The 17,049-nt window shown below is 34.0% G+C and overlaps 1 protein-coding gene across 4 annotated transcripts in view; it reads right to left on the reverse strand.

Moving 5' to 3' along the window:
- Positions 1–17,049, reverse strand: part of CWC22 (CWC22 spliceosome associated protein homolog) — a 63,722-nt gene that overhangs the window by 13,217 nt on the left and 33,456 nt on the right. For all 4 annotated transcript variants that reach the window (XM_081262262.1, XM_081262259.1, XM_081262260.1 and 1 more), the window contains exons 12-13: positions 14,100–14,201; positions 12,786–12,867 (exon numbers count right to left, since the gene is read on the reverse strand). In XM_081262262.1, coding sequence (XP_081118388.1) covers positions 12,786–12,867; positions 14,100–14,201 — 184 coding nt within the window. The remainder of the gene's footprint in view (positions 1–12,785; positions 12,868–14,099; positions 14,202–17,049) is intronic.

Raw genomic sequence — 17,049 nt, forward strand, 5'->3', positions numbered from 1 at the left:
GGCAAAAAGAGAAAGATAAAGAATATGCATCGATATTTATTATTCTCTCAAACTAGTCAAACTCAAGCTGTAATTAGTCAGATAAAGGGTTTCTATCATGTATGATTTTCTTCATTTTAAGGTGGAAAAAATAATAAAATACATGGCTGACAAGTTTATCTCATTTATATGATCATATTAGGCTTATCAAATGCTCCTCAGCTGCTCACAGGTAACTGACATACAATAGTGGTAAATTCTTCAGTCTTAGCAATCTTTTCTTTCAAAAACTGGGGAATAATAACTGCATATAAAGAATTAATTAACCATTCTGATTTGACAATCCAATATTGGAAGACAAACGTAAGTAATCTAAATCCAGTTACTAGATCTCAAGGAATACTTTGTAATACTTAAGGTTTTCTAAAAAAATCAGCTGTTCTGTTCTACATTTGTTAAATAAATCTAAGGAAGAAAAATATCAGTTAACTACATCCAAAAACTTAGATAAAACAGGTTTCACTTAACACTGAGGACTAATACAAACTAAAGGCATAAAATGTTAACATTTTTCACAAGTATTTATAATCAGCTAAAGCTTCTAAGAAATATATTTTCATTCATCATTCACAAATACATACCTACATCAATAATAATAACTGAAGGTAGAAACATCTACAGGATACTATACTGATTTATATTTAGTCCATAATAAGCACATTAGAAGGATTTTGAGACAAACTGATTTAATCCTCTTGTTTCAAGAGAGAAAAATAAGACTTGGAGGTTTTTGCTAGACTTGCTCCTGGACACAGTCCTGGGAGTAAGACGGGAATACAGAAATACTTTATGACAATTATTCTTTCTCACTCAATAAAGACGTCACAATTAACATTTAATTTGAAAAGCAATTCTTTGATATGTACATTCTGCAGTTAGGAAAAATCGTAATTAAGACAGGGGAAAATATAGATCCAGTTCCTCATGCTTACATTAAAATCCCAACACAGAAGTGGAAATGATATTCTACCATAGTACAACCCCACCTAATTTTACAAGGTATTGTATGTTTTACATTTCTCGAACTCTGTTACATAGTTTTTCATTTCTCCCTGATTTAAGTAAGGAAGAGGTAAAAGATGGTCCAGGAGGCCAGCATGACAGCTAGTGCTTAGTCAATTTATAAGTTATCTTAGTGAACACCCAAACACAGGGCTTCCACACTTATACCAAAAAAAAAAAAAAAAAAGTATAAAAATAGTAAATAATCAGGCAACACTCAATAATACTTAGTATTGACAAACTTCAATAATACAGCCATAACATATTTGCAGGTAAATGAATGAAGTTAGAGAATAGCATGCAAAGCAAAGCAAGCCATTCCCAGAAAACCTAAGGCTGAATATTCTAATATGTGGATGCTGATCCATTATGGGGTATTTGGGTGGGAGTGGGGAGAATGGAGGAACTTTGATTGGGCCAAGGGGAAGGAGTGAAAGGGAGGAGGCATGGGGGTAGGAAAGATGGTGGAATGATACGAACTTCATTACCCTAGGTACATGTATGACTGTATATGTGGTGTGACTCTATCGTGTACAACCAGAGAAATGAAAAATTGTGATACATTTATGAAAAATGAATCAAAAAGCTTTCTGTTGTCATGTATAACTGATTAGAATGAATAAAACATTTTTTAAAAAGAATATTACAGAGCTACCAAGAAAATAAACATACTGGTTCATGTCAAGTACATAAAATTTAACACACACACAATAATACAGCCATACCAAAACATTTTAAAAGATGTTATTATTAGTACAGCAGGACTTCAGCGCGAGCAGTAAGGCTGCAGCCCGAGCCGCCCGGCTCCATCAACCCCTTCTCCTTCTCCCTCCCCTTCTCCTCTCCGCCTTTCCACCTTGCTTCTTTCTCCCCAGCCGTCTCTCCTCCCAAGCTCAGTCTCTAAATTTAGATCTCAACTTCTTTCCCCCACCCCGCCCGCTCTCCTGCGTGTCCGGTACCCGGACCGCGTGGCCTGAGGCGCCGCCTCCCCTCCCCCAACCCGCACCCCCTCCCCGGGGGTCCCGAAGGCCGCCGCCGCTGCCGCCGCCGCTGCCGCCGCCTCCCACAGAGCACCACAGAGCAGACGCTTCACCGCGCGATTGAGCTGCCGAATTATATGAAACAGCTGATAAGATGAGCGACAATTTAAAATCCAAGTGATCCGAGAACACGCACTGAGCTCTGGCCCGCTGAATTCAAACTCCCGGTCACCTGCTTCCCGCAGACAAACAGCTATGACTCGGCATTAATTCATCCCGCTGAAACAACGGGTCAGCCCTTCTCATCCTACGAAGGTAAATGCCTACCGAGCCTTCATAAGTAGAGGCCACAGGTTTGAAACGGGGCTAGGGAGAGAAGGACCCACCAGTAGAATTAGTCTCCCGGCGAAGGGAAACCGTGTCATCAGACTGCTGCGGAGATAACTTTGTTGAAACAGGTGTGTGATCCCATAGCCTTGCCTCTCCACACATCGGGAAAACTCTAAGAGCCCCTCCCAGCTCTCCCCTAAGGGCACCTCCCAGCTCTCTTGTGAGTGCTTCAGCCAGCCCGAGGGAATCAGAGGTGGTGCGGGTCTCGCAAGCGGAAATACCGCTCCCACCTGGGCTGATTGCTGAGGCCTCTTGCACCACCTACGGGAAGTGGATACCAGAGGGCAAGTAAAAGCCGCTGAGGATTCTCAGCCCCAAACTCTACAAGCTTAGGGTCTGAGGGAATGGCAAACTGGAAGAGTGTGCCCAGTCGTTCATGAAAACAGGGCTCCAGGGCTCCCGGGAGCAGCAGACTTGGCTTGTAGCCAGTATTGTGGTGAGAGGGGCCTGGCTAGAGAAAAAGTGGGAAGTGACTAGACACAAGAGGAGGCCCTAGACACTCAGGATTGGAGACTCGCCCAGTCTGGGAGGAGCTGCTGCACAGTGATTGGTTCCCGCGTATTGACAGGAGAAACTTGACCTGGTGGGCACAGCGCCATCTACTGGAAGAGAAGTTAATCAAACTCTAAGACTGCAGTTATTAGGTTTTTTTTTCTTTTTCTTTTCTCCTTTTTTTTTTTTGATTTAGGTTTTTCTTTCATTTTCATTTTTTTCTTTCTTGTTGTTTTATTAATTTTTTTTTACAAAATATTTTTTAAATTTTTTTTCTACTAATTTTAACTTAAATTTTTTTAATTATTATTATTATTTTTTTTTAAATCTTTTTCTTTTTTAGTTCCTATTCTTTTTCTTCTTTAGTCTTCTCATTTTTCTTATCCCCCCTTTTTTCTTGAATTCTACCTGCCTACTCTCATTCTCTTTAGAGACTTCTTCCCTTCCCTTCAAATACCTTTCCTCCCAAGCATCAAACTAATTTATAGGAGTAAACAGTAACTCAGCAGTCAAACAGAACAAGAAACAACATGAGCAGCTTCAAAAAACAAGGAAGAAAAGGAGTACAAACAACGCAGGACAGCCTAAATATTCAGGAGGACCTAGAGTCATCAGAAAAATGGTCATATAAAGAACTCAAGGAACACCTAAGACAGATGGAATGGAACCTTAAAGAGGATACAAGACAGCAAATTCAAGCAGCGAAAGAACACATTGAGAATGCATTTCACAAACAGATAAAAGAAGAAGTTAAGCATCTTTATCAGGAGATAGAGTCTATAAAAAATAATCAAACAATAATTCTAGAAATGAAGGAAACGATAAACCAAATTAAAAACTCAATTGAGAGTATCACTAACAGAGTGGAGCAAGTAGAAACCAGAACATCAGATAATGAAGACAAAATACACCATCTTGAAAAGAGTCTAGCCAACTCAGAAAGGCTGGTAAAAAATCACGAGAAAAACATCCAAGAATTATGGGATAACATTAAGAAACCGAACTTGCGAGTCATCGGGATAGAAGAGGGTACAGAGATTCAAACCAAGGGAATGAGAAACTTACTGAAGGAAATAATTACAGAAAACTTTCCAGAAATAAAAAAGGAAACAGATATACAAATTGAAGATGCATACAGGACACCGAGCACACAAAATCACAGTAGACCAACGCCAAGACACATTGTTATGAAGATATCCAATATACAGAACAAAGAGAAAATATTAAAAGCTACAAGAGAAAGGAGACAGATTACATTTAGGGGTAAACCAATACGGTTAACCACGGATTTTTCATCACAGACACTGAAAGCAAGAAGGTCATGGAACAATGTATTTCAAACACTGAAAGACAATGGATGCCAACCAAGAATTCTGTATCCAGCAAAATTAAGCTTCAGGTATGACAATGAAATAAAAATCTTTCATGATAAACAAAAGTTAAAAGAATTTGCAGCCAGAAAACCAGCATTGCAAAGCATTTTGAGCAAAACACTACACGAGGAAGAAATGAAAAACAATAACCAAAACCATCAGTGGGAAGTGCCGCAGTAAAGACAGAGGGCAAGGGGAAAGACAATCATGGAGAGACAAACTAAATTTTTTTTTTTTTTAAAAAAAGATAAACAATCAAACATGGATGGAAGTTCAAACCACATATCAATAGTAACTCTGAATGTTAATGGCTTAAACTCTCCAATAAAGCGACATAGGCTGGTATCATGGATTAAAAAAATAAATCCAACAATATGCTGCCTCCAGGAGACACATCTGATGGGAAAAGACATACACAGGCTGAAGGTGAAAGGATGGGAAAAAATATACCACGCACATGGTCCTCGTAAGCAAGCAGGGGTGACCATCCTCATATCGAATAAAATCGACTTCAAGACTAAGTCAATCAAAAGGGATAAAGAAGGTCATTATATACTGTTAAAAGGAACCATTCACCAACAAGACATAACAATTATCAATATTTACGCACCAAACAATGGTGCTGCGACATTCACAAAACAAATTCTCCTCAAATTCAAGAATCAAATAGACCACAACACAATAATTATGGGAGACTTCAACACACCTCTCTCACCATTGGACAGATCCTCCAAACAAAAGTTAAATAAAGAAACTATAGAACTCAATACCACAATCAATAACCTAGACTTAACTGACTTATATAGAATATATCAACCATCATCAAATGGATATACTTTCTTCTCAGCAGCACATGGATCCTTCTCAAAAATAGACCATATATTATGCCATAGGGCAAACCTCAGTAAATATAAAGGGGTGGGGATAATACCATGCATTTTATCTGATCATAATGGAATGAAACTGGAAATCAAGGATAAAAGAAGGAAGGAAAAATCCTACATCACATGGAAAATGAACAATATGTTACTGAATGATCAATGGGTTACAGAAGACATAAAGGAGGAAATCAAAAAATTCTTAGAGATAAACGAAAATACAGACACAACATATCGGAATCTATGGGACACAATGAAAGCAGTTTTAAGAGGAAAGTGCATCGCCTGGTGGTCATTCCTCAAAAAAAGAAGAAAGCAACAAATAAATGAGCTCACACTCCAACTCAAAGCCCTAGATAAGGAAGAGCAAAACAACAGCAAATGTAGCAGAAGGCTAGAAATAATTAAAATCAGAGCGGAAATTAATGAAATTGAAACAAAAGAAACTATTGAAAAAATTAACAAAACTAAAAGTTGGTTCTTCGAAAAAATAAATAAGATCGACAGACCTTTAGCCATGCTAACGAAGAGAAGAAGAGAGAGAACTCAAATTACTAACATACGGGATGAAAAAGGCAATATTACAACAGATGCTACAGAAATACAGAAGACAATTAGAAATTATTTTGAAAATCTATATTCCAATAAAATAGAGGATAGTGAAGACATCGATAAATTTCTTAAGTCATATGATTTGCCCAGACTGAGTCAGGAGGATATAGACAATCTGAACAGACCAATATCAATAGATGAAATTGAAGAAGCCATCAAAAGACTACCAACCAAGAAAAGCCCAGGACCGGATGGGTATACAGCGGAGTTTTACAAAACCTTTAAAGAAGAATTAATACCAATACTTTTCAAGTTATTTCAGGAAATAGAAAAAGAGGGAGCTCTTCCAAATTCATCTATGAGGCCAACATCACCCTGATCCCGAAACCAGACAAAGACACCTCAAAGAAAGAAAACTACAGACCAATATCTCTAATGAACCTAGATGCAAAAATCCTCAATAAAATTCTGGCGAATCGAATACAAAAACACATCAAAAAAATAGTGCACCATGATCAAGTAGGATTCATCCCTGGGATGCAAGGATGGTTCAACATACGGAAATCAATAAATGTTATTCACCACATCAATAGACTTAAAGATAAGAACCATATGATCATCTCGATAGATGCAGAGAAAGCATTCGACAAAGTACAGCATGCCTTTATGTTCAAAACATTAGAAAAACTAGGGATAACAGGAACTTACCTTGACATTGTAAAAGCTATCTATGCTAAGCCTCAGGCTAGCATCATTCTGAATGGACAAAAGTTGAAGGCATTCCCTCTAAAATCCGGAACAAGACAGGGATGCCCTCTATCTCCACTTCTATTCAATATAGTTCTCGAAACACTGGCCAGAGCAATTAGACAGACGAAAGAAATTAAAGGCATAAAAATTGGAAAAGAAGAACTTAAATTATCACTATTTGCAGATGACATGATTCTATACCTAGAAGACCCAAAAGGGTCTACAAAGAAACTACTAGAACTAATAAATGAATTCAGCAAAGTGGCAGGATATAAAATCAACACGCATAAATCAAAGGCATTTCTGTATATCAGCAACAAAACTTCTGAAATGGAAATGAGGAAAAACACTCCATTCACAATATCCTCAAAAAAAATAAGATACTTGGGAATCAACCTAACAAAAGAGGTGAAAGATTTATACAATGAAAACTACAGAACCCTAAAGAGAGAAGTAGAAGAAGATCTTAGAAGATGGAAAAATATACCCTGTTCATGGATAGGCAGAACAAACATCATCAAAATGGCGATATTACCAAAAGTTCTTTATAGATTTAATGCAATGCCAATCAAAATCCCAACGGCATTTCTTGTAGAAATAGATAAAGCAATCATGAAATTCATATGGAAAAATAAAAGACCCAGAATAGCAAAAGCAATTCTAAGCAGAAAGAGTGAATCAGGCGGTATAGCGATACCAGATTTCAAACTATATTACAGAGCAATAGTGACAAAAACAGCATGGTACTGGTACCAAAACAGGCGGGTGGACCAATGGTATAAAATAGAGGACACAGAGACTAACCCACAAAGTTACAACTATCTTATATTTGATAAAGGGGCTATAAGCATGCAATGGAGGAAGGATAGCATCTTCAACAAATGGTGTTGGGAAAACTGGAAATCCATATGCAACAAAATGAAACTGAATCCCTTTCTCTCGCCATGCACAAAAGTTAACTCAAAATGGATCAAGGAGCTTGATATCAAATCAGAAACTCTGCGTCTGATAGAAGATAAAGTTGGCTCAGATCTACAGATTGTGGGGTCGGGCTCCAAATTCCTTAATAGGACACCCATAGCACAAGAGTTAACAACTAGAATCAACAAATGGGACTTAATTAAACTTAAAAGTTTTTTTTCAGCAAAAGAAACAATAAGAGAGGTAAATAGGGAGCCTACATCCTGGGAACGAATTTTTACTCCTCACACTTCAGATAGAGCCCTAATATCCAGAGTATACAAAGAACTCAAAAAACTAGACAATAAGATAACAAATAACCCAATCAACAAATGGGCCAAGGACCTGAACAGACACTTCTCAGAGGAGGATATACAATCAATCAACAAGTACATGAAAAAATGCTCTCCATCTCTAGCAGTCAGAGAAATGCAAATCAAAACCACCCTAAGATACCATCTCACTCCAGTAAGATTGGCAGCCACTATGAATTCAAACAACAACAAGTGCTGGCGAGGATGTGGAGAAAAGGGTACACTTGTACATTGCTGGTGGGACTGCAAATTGGTGCGGCCAATTTGGAAAGCAGTTTGGAGATTCCTGGGAAAGCTGGGAATGGAACCACCATTTGACCCTGCTATTGCCCTTCTCGGACTATTCCCTGAAGACCTTAAAAGAGCATGCTACAGGGACACTGCCACATCGATGTTCATAGCAGCACAATTCACAATAGCTAGACTGTGGAACCAACCCAGATGCCCTTCAATAGACGAATGGATAAAAAAAATGTGGCATCTATACACAATGGAGTACTATGCAGCAATAAAAAATGACAAAATCATAGAATTTTCAGGGAAATGGATGGCATTAGAGCAGATTATGCTTAGTGAAGCTAGCCAAACCCTAAAAAACAGATACCAAATGTCTTCTTTGATATAATGAGAGCAAGTATGAACAGAGCAGGGAGGAAGAGTAGGAAGAAAAGAGTAACATTAAACAGAGACTTGAGATGGGAGGGAAAGGGAGAGAAAAGGGAAATTGCATGGAAATGAAGGTAGACACTCATTGCTAAACAAAATTACATATAAGAGGTTGTGAGGGGAATGGGAAAATAAACAAAGAGAGAAATGAATTACAGTTGATGGGGTAGAGAGAGAAGATGGGAGGGGAGGGGAGGGGGGATAGTAGGGGATAGGAAAGGTAGCAGAATACAACAGTCACTAATATGGCATTATGTAAAATTGTGGATGTGTAACTGACGTGATTCTGCAATCTGCATTTGGGGTAAAATTGGGAGTTCATAACCCATGTCAATCTAATGTATGAAATATAATATGTCAAGAGCTTTGTAATGTTGTGAACAACCAATAAAAAAATGTAAAAGATGTTATTATTTTCTTTTCTAGCTCTTAAAACTAGAATGACTACTCAGAAAAAAAAAAATTGGAATTTCTGAAAAATGTCAAAGTGATGAAAAAATTTTACTACTTTCCTCTTATCTAAAAGTATGCATGACAGTCCATTTTCTTTGTTCTTGATTTATTTTTTTGTGATTAACATGTCTTCAGTTTTCACATTATGTCCTCTTTTTTTTTGGTCCAGGATCATATTTAGGATATCTCATTTAGTCATCATGTGTCCTTAGATTACTCCAGATCATAACAATTTCACATATTTATCCACACATTTGTGAATGAATAAAGATAAGACATGTTTTAGACTGGTTTCCTAACTTTAAGAATGTGAACTTGGAGGATTTTTTAAAAAATGTTTTTAGCTGTAGGTGGACACAATACCTTCATTTTATTTATTTAGTTTTTTTTTTCTTTATGTGGTACTGATCAAACCCAGTACCCCATGCATGCTATGAAAGTGCTCTACCACTGAGCCACAATCCCAGCCTAACTTGGAGGATTTTTAACTATTATGGAGTAAATCAGAAAATGTGTAAATATCTGAGAATATCAAAATACTTCAATAAATTTTTAGCAGAATATTCCAACTAATCATTCCTAAAATATATATTCATACAAAAACAAAAAAGCCCATGGATAAGAGCCTTCGAACTTGACAAAGAATCTTTATTAATTCTATTTTTACTTGTCCTTTTAAGTTTGATGGAGTACAACTGTATGAGTTCTAAAAATAATACTGATTATTTCAAGTTAACACACTTAAAATTCATGGAATAAAAATTTAGTAACAAAAGTGTCCGTATAAGTCATTATACTTACATATTTTACTTAGTAAAAGTAATGAAAGTTTGCTAACTAGGAAAGAATGCAAATAAAATTTGAAAAATAAATAAAAATGATTGCATTCTTTCCTAGTTGAGAATTTGTAATATCCCTTAACTATAGAAACAAGGTTTCTTCTTGCTTCCCCCAAATCTCCCCTTTAAATTGAGAATAGTATATTCATCTGCCTACCTCATAGACTTAGTGAAATAAACTGTGGTGCAGAATAATATAACTTGTAGAGCAAGCCATGTTTCTGTAATATAATAAACAGTTTATGTGCTAATCATACATAGCCAAATATATATACCATATCTATCAGTTATAAGAATTAACTGCATTATTATAGGTGATATTAATTATGAAATGTTCTATAAAACTATGAGTGAACTTTGGCAATATCATTATCTTTCTATTTCTAAAGTCAAAAGATTTCTTCCTAAAATCATCCATATTGTTATTTTATTGTTTCAAAACTGAATAAGTTCTTATTTTATCAAAAACGTACTTGATGATTCTTACACACAAGATTGTTTTGAAGTTGCACTATTATACTTATTAAATGAATTAAATTTGCATGATATTTTAGTTCTCAGGTTGCTAAATAAAATGACTTCTAGGTTTAATACAGGTTAGGTTAGTAGTGGTTGAGGAGAGGGTAAGGAAAAAAGAAGACAGAACTGAATTACTGCCTTGATATGATACAAGTTTTCAAGTTGTGTTTAAAAATGCTTGTTGACTTTTCCATTTTAAGAAACATTTAACTTGGCAGGGACATGGTAGGACTCCCTGTGATGCTACCTTACAACTTTAATAATGTCAAATCAGACTAGAACATCATTTAAAAGCAATAATAGGAATAATTTATTTTAATAGGAAAGCAATAATGTAGTTTTATGTTTTGTATTAAGTAAAAAGGAATAATTTTAAGGAGTCATAACAATAAGAATATAAGAGTACTAGAGAGACTAGTCAACAAAAATTTAAGAACTGAAATCTCCACCACAGAGTTATGAAAACTTATACGATTTCTAAAAGTAAATTGTGTGCATATAATGCCCTCAAAGTCATGTGCCTTGCTTGATGGTTATATTGTATTCTTGACTTCTAGCTTGGTAAGCTATAACTGCAAGACTTTTAGAAAATTAAAAAAAAAAATGGGGAAAAAGACATTAAAACAATCCAAACTACAATCCAAACTCCTCTCAGGATAACTGCTGATAATAAGTTGCTGTATCATTTCTACTCTGCTTGTCTATTTTTTTGTTAAGATATTGCAGTTCTATATAGTTTAAACTTTTCCTCACCTAAAACTGTATCAGACTATGCCCACATTTATAATAATTCATCATTAACCTGATTTTCAATGTGGCATAAATTGTACATTTAGACTATTTATCATTTTTTTAATTTGTTGTTGGACACAGTACCTTTATTTTATTTATTTATTTTTATGTGGTGCTGAGGATCGAAACCAGGGCCTTGCATGTGCTAGATAAGCACTCTACCGCTGAGCCACAACCCCAACCCCTAGACTATTTATCTTAGATTGATCTTCTTCCTTTTTTTTTTTTTTTTGCCCAGAAAAATTCCACATATACTTCTCTATCAACATTCATTTCTTTGGGAAATATAATAATGAGAAAGGGTCAAATGACCTGGATAGTCTACCCATCAATAAATAATGTGTATGTCTATCTCACAAAAGTTATCAAGACTGAGTATCATTGTTTTTTTTTTTTTTAAAAGGAAGCCACTTCAGCTATTTTAATGACCAATAACAGCACTTTTTCCAATAACAGCACTTCTTTGTCTCCATATTTTATAACATTTTAATCATGTTTTATTATTTAATTTGATAATTCTCCTATCCAAGTTCTTTAAATACCTATGCATTAAAGTGTTTTTTTATTTTTTTCTAACCTTGTCATATATTAAATTCAGTATTTAGGAACTGGAACTCCTAATACTAACATAAGAGACTTACAACTAGGATCCGTACCACTATGAAGCAGATAGAAGCTGTCCTGTTTCCCAAAGCTTTAATTTTTCATTTCTTTATGTGATCCAGAGATTAAAGTTTGAGGTCAACAACAACAACAAAAGATTTCTTTTAAATAATTATTCAAAGAGTTTACCTGTAACTCCTCAAAGTTAACGTAAAAAGCTACCAACAGTGAACCTGCTGCTCACATCTGATTACTATTAGATTTGTAAAGAACACACAAATGAAAGGTCAAACTATTATTGAGACTATTTACCTTTAACAAAAAATTTCTTCTCTTCTACTTTAGTTTATAGAAAAATGATACTTTATAGTTTTTCATGTAAAAGGCAAAGAAATAGGTAAGGACAAACCAAAATAATTTCTAACCCATGTTCTGCTGTTTAATATTTGAAAATGAATCTAAAGCCAAAAAGTTTTCAGACAGACTGAAAACAGGATGACTCCTACTTATGACTCATTATTACTATTACATCATACTAAATGGAAATATACAAAACCTAGCAACAAAACAAAACTGAGAAAACATTCCTCCTACACTGTAAAATGTAAACACTGCCCACTTAATCAATAGGTTGATTTCACATATAACCTAACAGACGCACTAGCATTTAATATTCTTATTTATCTTCAAAACCAAACTCATAGTCTTCAAAGGAAATAGGTTTTGTTTTTATGACATCATTGTAGTTCTTCCTTAATATGACTTCAAAGGGTCCTCAAAACCTTCCCAAGTCTCAAATCCTATTTCCATTTCCATTTATTTCTATCTGCATAGCAAATCAGTATCCCAAAGTCATCAAAACAGAGCTTCTCTGCTTAGAACCAGAATTAGAAACCAAATTAAAGAAAACAAAACAATAACATTAAGTACCCATTACATAATTAAATCCTGTGTTAGTTTTTAACAGAGTTGTTTTATAAATGTATTTAACTATAAGAGATGACATAGAATGGGTCCATAAATATGGGTGCTGAGAATGCTGAAATGTTCTCTAGTTTTGTGTTATCAGATTCTAAACAATCCCTAATCTCTTTTACCACCACCACCACCACCACCAATACCACCAACAACAATATTTTAATAAATTAATTAAAAAGAATAACCTGAGCAATTATCCTCTTACCTTGACTGAATAGCAAGATATATTGTACGACGAAATGAGACTAGATTAATTTCTGTTTTGTCATGGATAGTCACTTTCTGACCTGAAAGAAATTAAACATAACAATTACAAAATTAGAATAATAAATAAGAAATGAAAAGGTATCTTGATATAATATTTTTCAATACATTCACTTAGAGTCTCTTATACTTTAATAATAAAAATAATAATCCTTTCTACAGTGTAAATCAGTATTTACCTAATTAAAGGTAATAATACTTCAAGTCTGTTATCATATCATTTTGTTAGCATGTAGTCCAGAATCAAGCGAGGAAAACTATTTTTATTTCTGAGTCACCTGTTCATTTAGATATTAGGGAAGACTGCATTCATGCTGCTATTATTTATAACTATAAATAATATTCTGATAATTTGGAAAAACTATAACTTACAGGCAAATATTAATTTTAATAAAATGCTTTGCAATCCTGACAGGCTGGATGGATCCACTATAAATATGTGTATTTATCAAAATTGTCTGCTATTTAATACATGAAAATTTGCCTTATGCATATTTGTTGTTATCTGGACAGTCTTTCCAAATAAAACAAAGAAACTTTTAAAGTATAATGTAGTACACGGATAGTTAGATTATTTAAAGAGAATGCTGGAAAAATTAAATCTATTTTTGTAAAATATGTTATTGAAATAATTATACTGCAAGACAGAACTAAAATATATTATACTCCCTAAAAGAAAAAGATACTTTTAATATTTTCAAATAAATAATGCCTGTAAATAATGTCTGGTTTACATATAAATTCTAATAAATATTAGATTTAACCATAGTAAAGTTCCTACTTATTTTTCTATGAAATGATGTAATCAAAGGGAATAGGAAGAACATCATTCTGCTTCTGTACAAATATAGCTTTTGGTCTCCCCACTCTTATTTTGCCAAAATGAATAGCAAATATCTAGTCATTCACATCTGTCACATTCTTGCCAGGGTTACATAAATCACATGCACTCCACATGAATATACCTTTTCTCTAGTTTCTAATATTATCAAAGACATAAAATGCAAAATTAAAATTATATTGCTAAAAACATGAATTTCCTTTTAGAGCATGATTTCTCAATCTTAGCAATGCTGGCATTTGAGGTTGTATTAATACTTTCTAGTGGAGGGCAGCCTTGTGATATAACTTATTTAACAATATTCCTAGTCTTCACCTACTAGATGCAGTAGCATCATTGTTTTGTAGTATTATATTAGAATTAATTTAATTTTAGAGTATTCAACACTATTATTTAAATATGTTACAGCTTTACCTTCTTCATCTTCTTCTCCTTCCTCCTCTTCTTCCTCCTCCTCTTCACTACTTTCAGCATCTTGGTCTGTGTTTGAATCACTATCTCCTTCATCAAGAATTTCTATAAGACCAAATAAGTTTAAGAAAAAAACTAATGAGCAAGTAATATACATATATCTCATTCTGAGACAATAATTCTAAGTTCATGGAAACCCATAGTGTTGTACCAGTTTACCGGCCAACAAAGATGATCCAAACCTGTGTCAATGTCCAAATGGTCAGAAAGCATTATGAGTGATTTCACTAGAGAGTGCCACACCAATTATTCTTCTGCTATATTAAAAAGTGGCCACAAATCAAGGAAGAGATGAAAAGAACAAAGAAAAAATACATGAAGGTTTCCAAATGAGCAAGAATCTTGAAAAATTTAGGAATGGAAGCTAGCATATGGAAGTCAAAGTATCTCATCACCAGCAAAAGGACAGTTTTTTATGAAAAAATGAGAGCTTGATATAGAAAACAAGGTTTTAAGGTAACAATGTATTGGGAAAAAAAAAGGGAGAGGAAATAATTGTATAATTTCCTGCTCACTTTTAATAAATGAGATCTTTATTAAAATGTATATATATTAAACTGAATGTTACAATCAAAGATTTTTTATGTGTAAAACTAAAACTGAAGTTTTAAGGCCTTTAAGATTTTATTAAGACAATCATTTTATTGCATTTGTAACTTCTTATGATACATCTCATATTTAATATTAAATGAAAATGACTTAAGAGACTAAAATCAATGTTAATTAATAGTAAACAAATGACAAAAACTAAAATTTATATTTTGCCTAACAGTGCTATTAGTAGCCTGATCAAGATTTTACAAACCTAGACAATATTTCACATTTCTATTAAAATCAGTGAGCTTTTTAATACAATTTTGGAGCCAATTCATTTTTAGGAAAATGCTACCTCTTTTTTATTTAACTAAGCAATATAAATCAGAAACTACATATTTAATGTTAGCAGAGAACTCCATACTATGAAGAACAAATCACTTTACAAAAATGTGATGGGGTCATTCAGTTCTTATCTAAGTCTTAAGAATATTTCTAACAAATATGACTTCAAGAAATAAACTAAAATGTCTAGTTATTTATGCAACACAGCTCAGACAGACTTTAAAAAGAAGAAACTATTTAATATTCAATAGTATGAAGACAGGCACTCCTGCTGTTTTCCCAAATGCTATAAAACCTAAAACACAAGTACACCTGGGTCACTCTAAGGTGCTAATTACTAAAGCTGTGCTCACTTCCTGCTGTGGTCATTTTTTTTTATGCCAGCTCTAGAACATTTTACAGAAGAATGAAGGTCAAATGAATTTTCTAATAGTTGACATCATCCTCTTCTCATTTCTCTACTTCAGAATTTACTTACTGAAATCACATAGGCAATGGCAATTGGATTTCACTAAATGAATAAAGCAGTGGTTTCAAAGAATAGTCTATGAATCTTCAGAGGTCTGCTGAGACCTTTCAGGTGGTCCGTGAGGTCAAAATTTTTCTCATAATAATACCAAGACATTACCTCCATTTTCACCATGCTGATACATACAAAGATGATTCATAAGTACTGAGTTTAAAACTGCTGTAAGCTAAGAGCAAATCAAGGCACCAAACTGTACCAACAATCAATGCATTCTTTAGGGCCATACTTGCAGTAGAAAAAAAAAGGCTGTTTCACTTAAAAACTGTCTTTGACGAACAAGTAAAACATTAATTTTATTAAATCTCAGTCCTTGAGGATATGTCTTTATCACTCTCTGAGCAACAAAATATTAAGTTCATATATGAACACTTCTGTTAAATCTAGATGCACAGAGGTGATGGTGATCTCAAGAATAAGAAACAGTGTGACTGTTTGAGTTGCAACATGAATTGCTACTTTCCTTTTTCCAGTTTTTCTTAAAAGAAATGGCCAACAAACTATAGTTGTTAGGTATTTGGCCATCAATTTCATAAATATAAATAAAATTACACTGTTACTTCAAGGAAAACAACTAACAATATCTGCCACCATGATAAAATTCAGAATTTCAAGAGAAAATTTTATTTCTGGAAAACCTATATCTATCTCTCTGAGCCTGTTCACTTCCCAATAACTGGACTTTCCTGCTGAGATAGGCAATAAATTAACAAGTGTGATTTCTTGATATTATATTAATTAATGTTAATTTGATTTTGATAAATTTAATCTGTTAACATTTAGAAGATGCTCATAACTCAGGAAATCAGTATCATTTTCCAAATGACCAATACAACAAGTTGCAAAATCATTTCTGGCTTAGAGACCTAGCTTACTGACATACGATACCAATGGTTTGTAATGTAACAGAAAATTCATTGATACTATTTTAGATTCCTATTAGGCTAGACACTAAATTTGGCAAAACACATAAAATATTCTATTCATCTCACTGAATTACTTTTATAAAATATTTCTGTATATTTCTAACATAATAAATAATAATAAATATAACACACATAAACAGAAACTCTTTAGAGTCAATGATATTTTTCAAGACTGCTAAGGGATCTTGAGATCAAAGAATTTGAGAACTGCTGTAATAAATGAAAAAAACTACCTTTCCAGGTATTGGCCAACTGCCTAGACCCTAACAAAATAGAGAATTTCTAAGTTTAAAAAACAAAGAAATCATACCAGGTAAAACAGTTATAGAAAACAAACAAACAAATAAACATACATTTGGTACCTTTACTGCAGGAAAAGAAGTTTAAAAAAAGTGAAGGCTAAATGGGTTTATCAAGTTCTCCATGTTTAGAAACTAATAAGAGAAAAAAGGAATCTGACCAGTGGCAGTGAAAAGCTCTCCAGAAATTAATATATAAGCAAAGACCTGATTACTGTATCAGGTTTTTAGGATACTGCATAGAAATAGAAGGCTGTTTATAC

The sequence above is a fragment of the Spermophilus citellus genome, assembly GCF_964194105.1.
Source record: "Spermophilus citellus genome assembly, chromosome: 11".
In the NCBI taxonomy this organism is placed as follows: domain Eukaryota; kingdom Metazoa; phylum Chordata; class Mammalia; order Rodentia; family Sciuridae; genus Spermophilus; species Spermophilus citellus.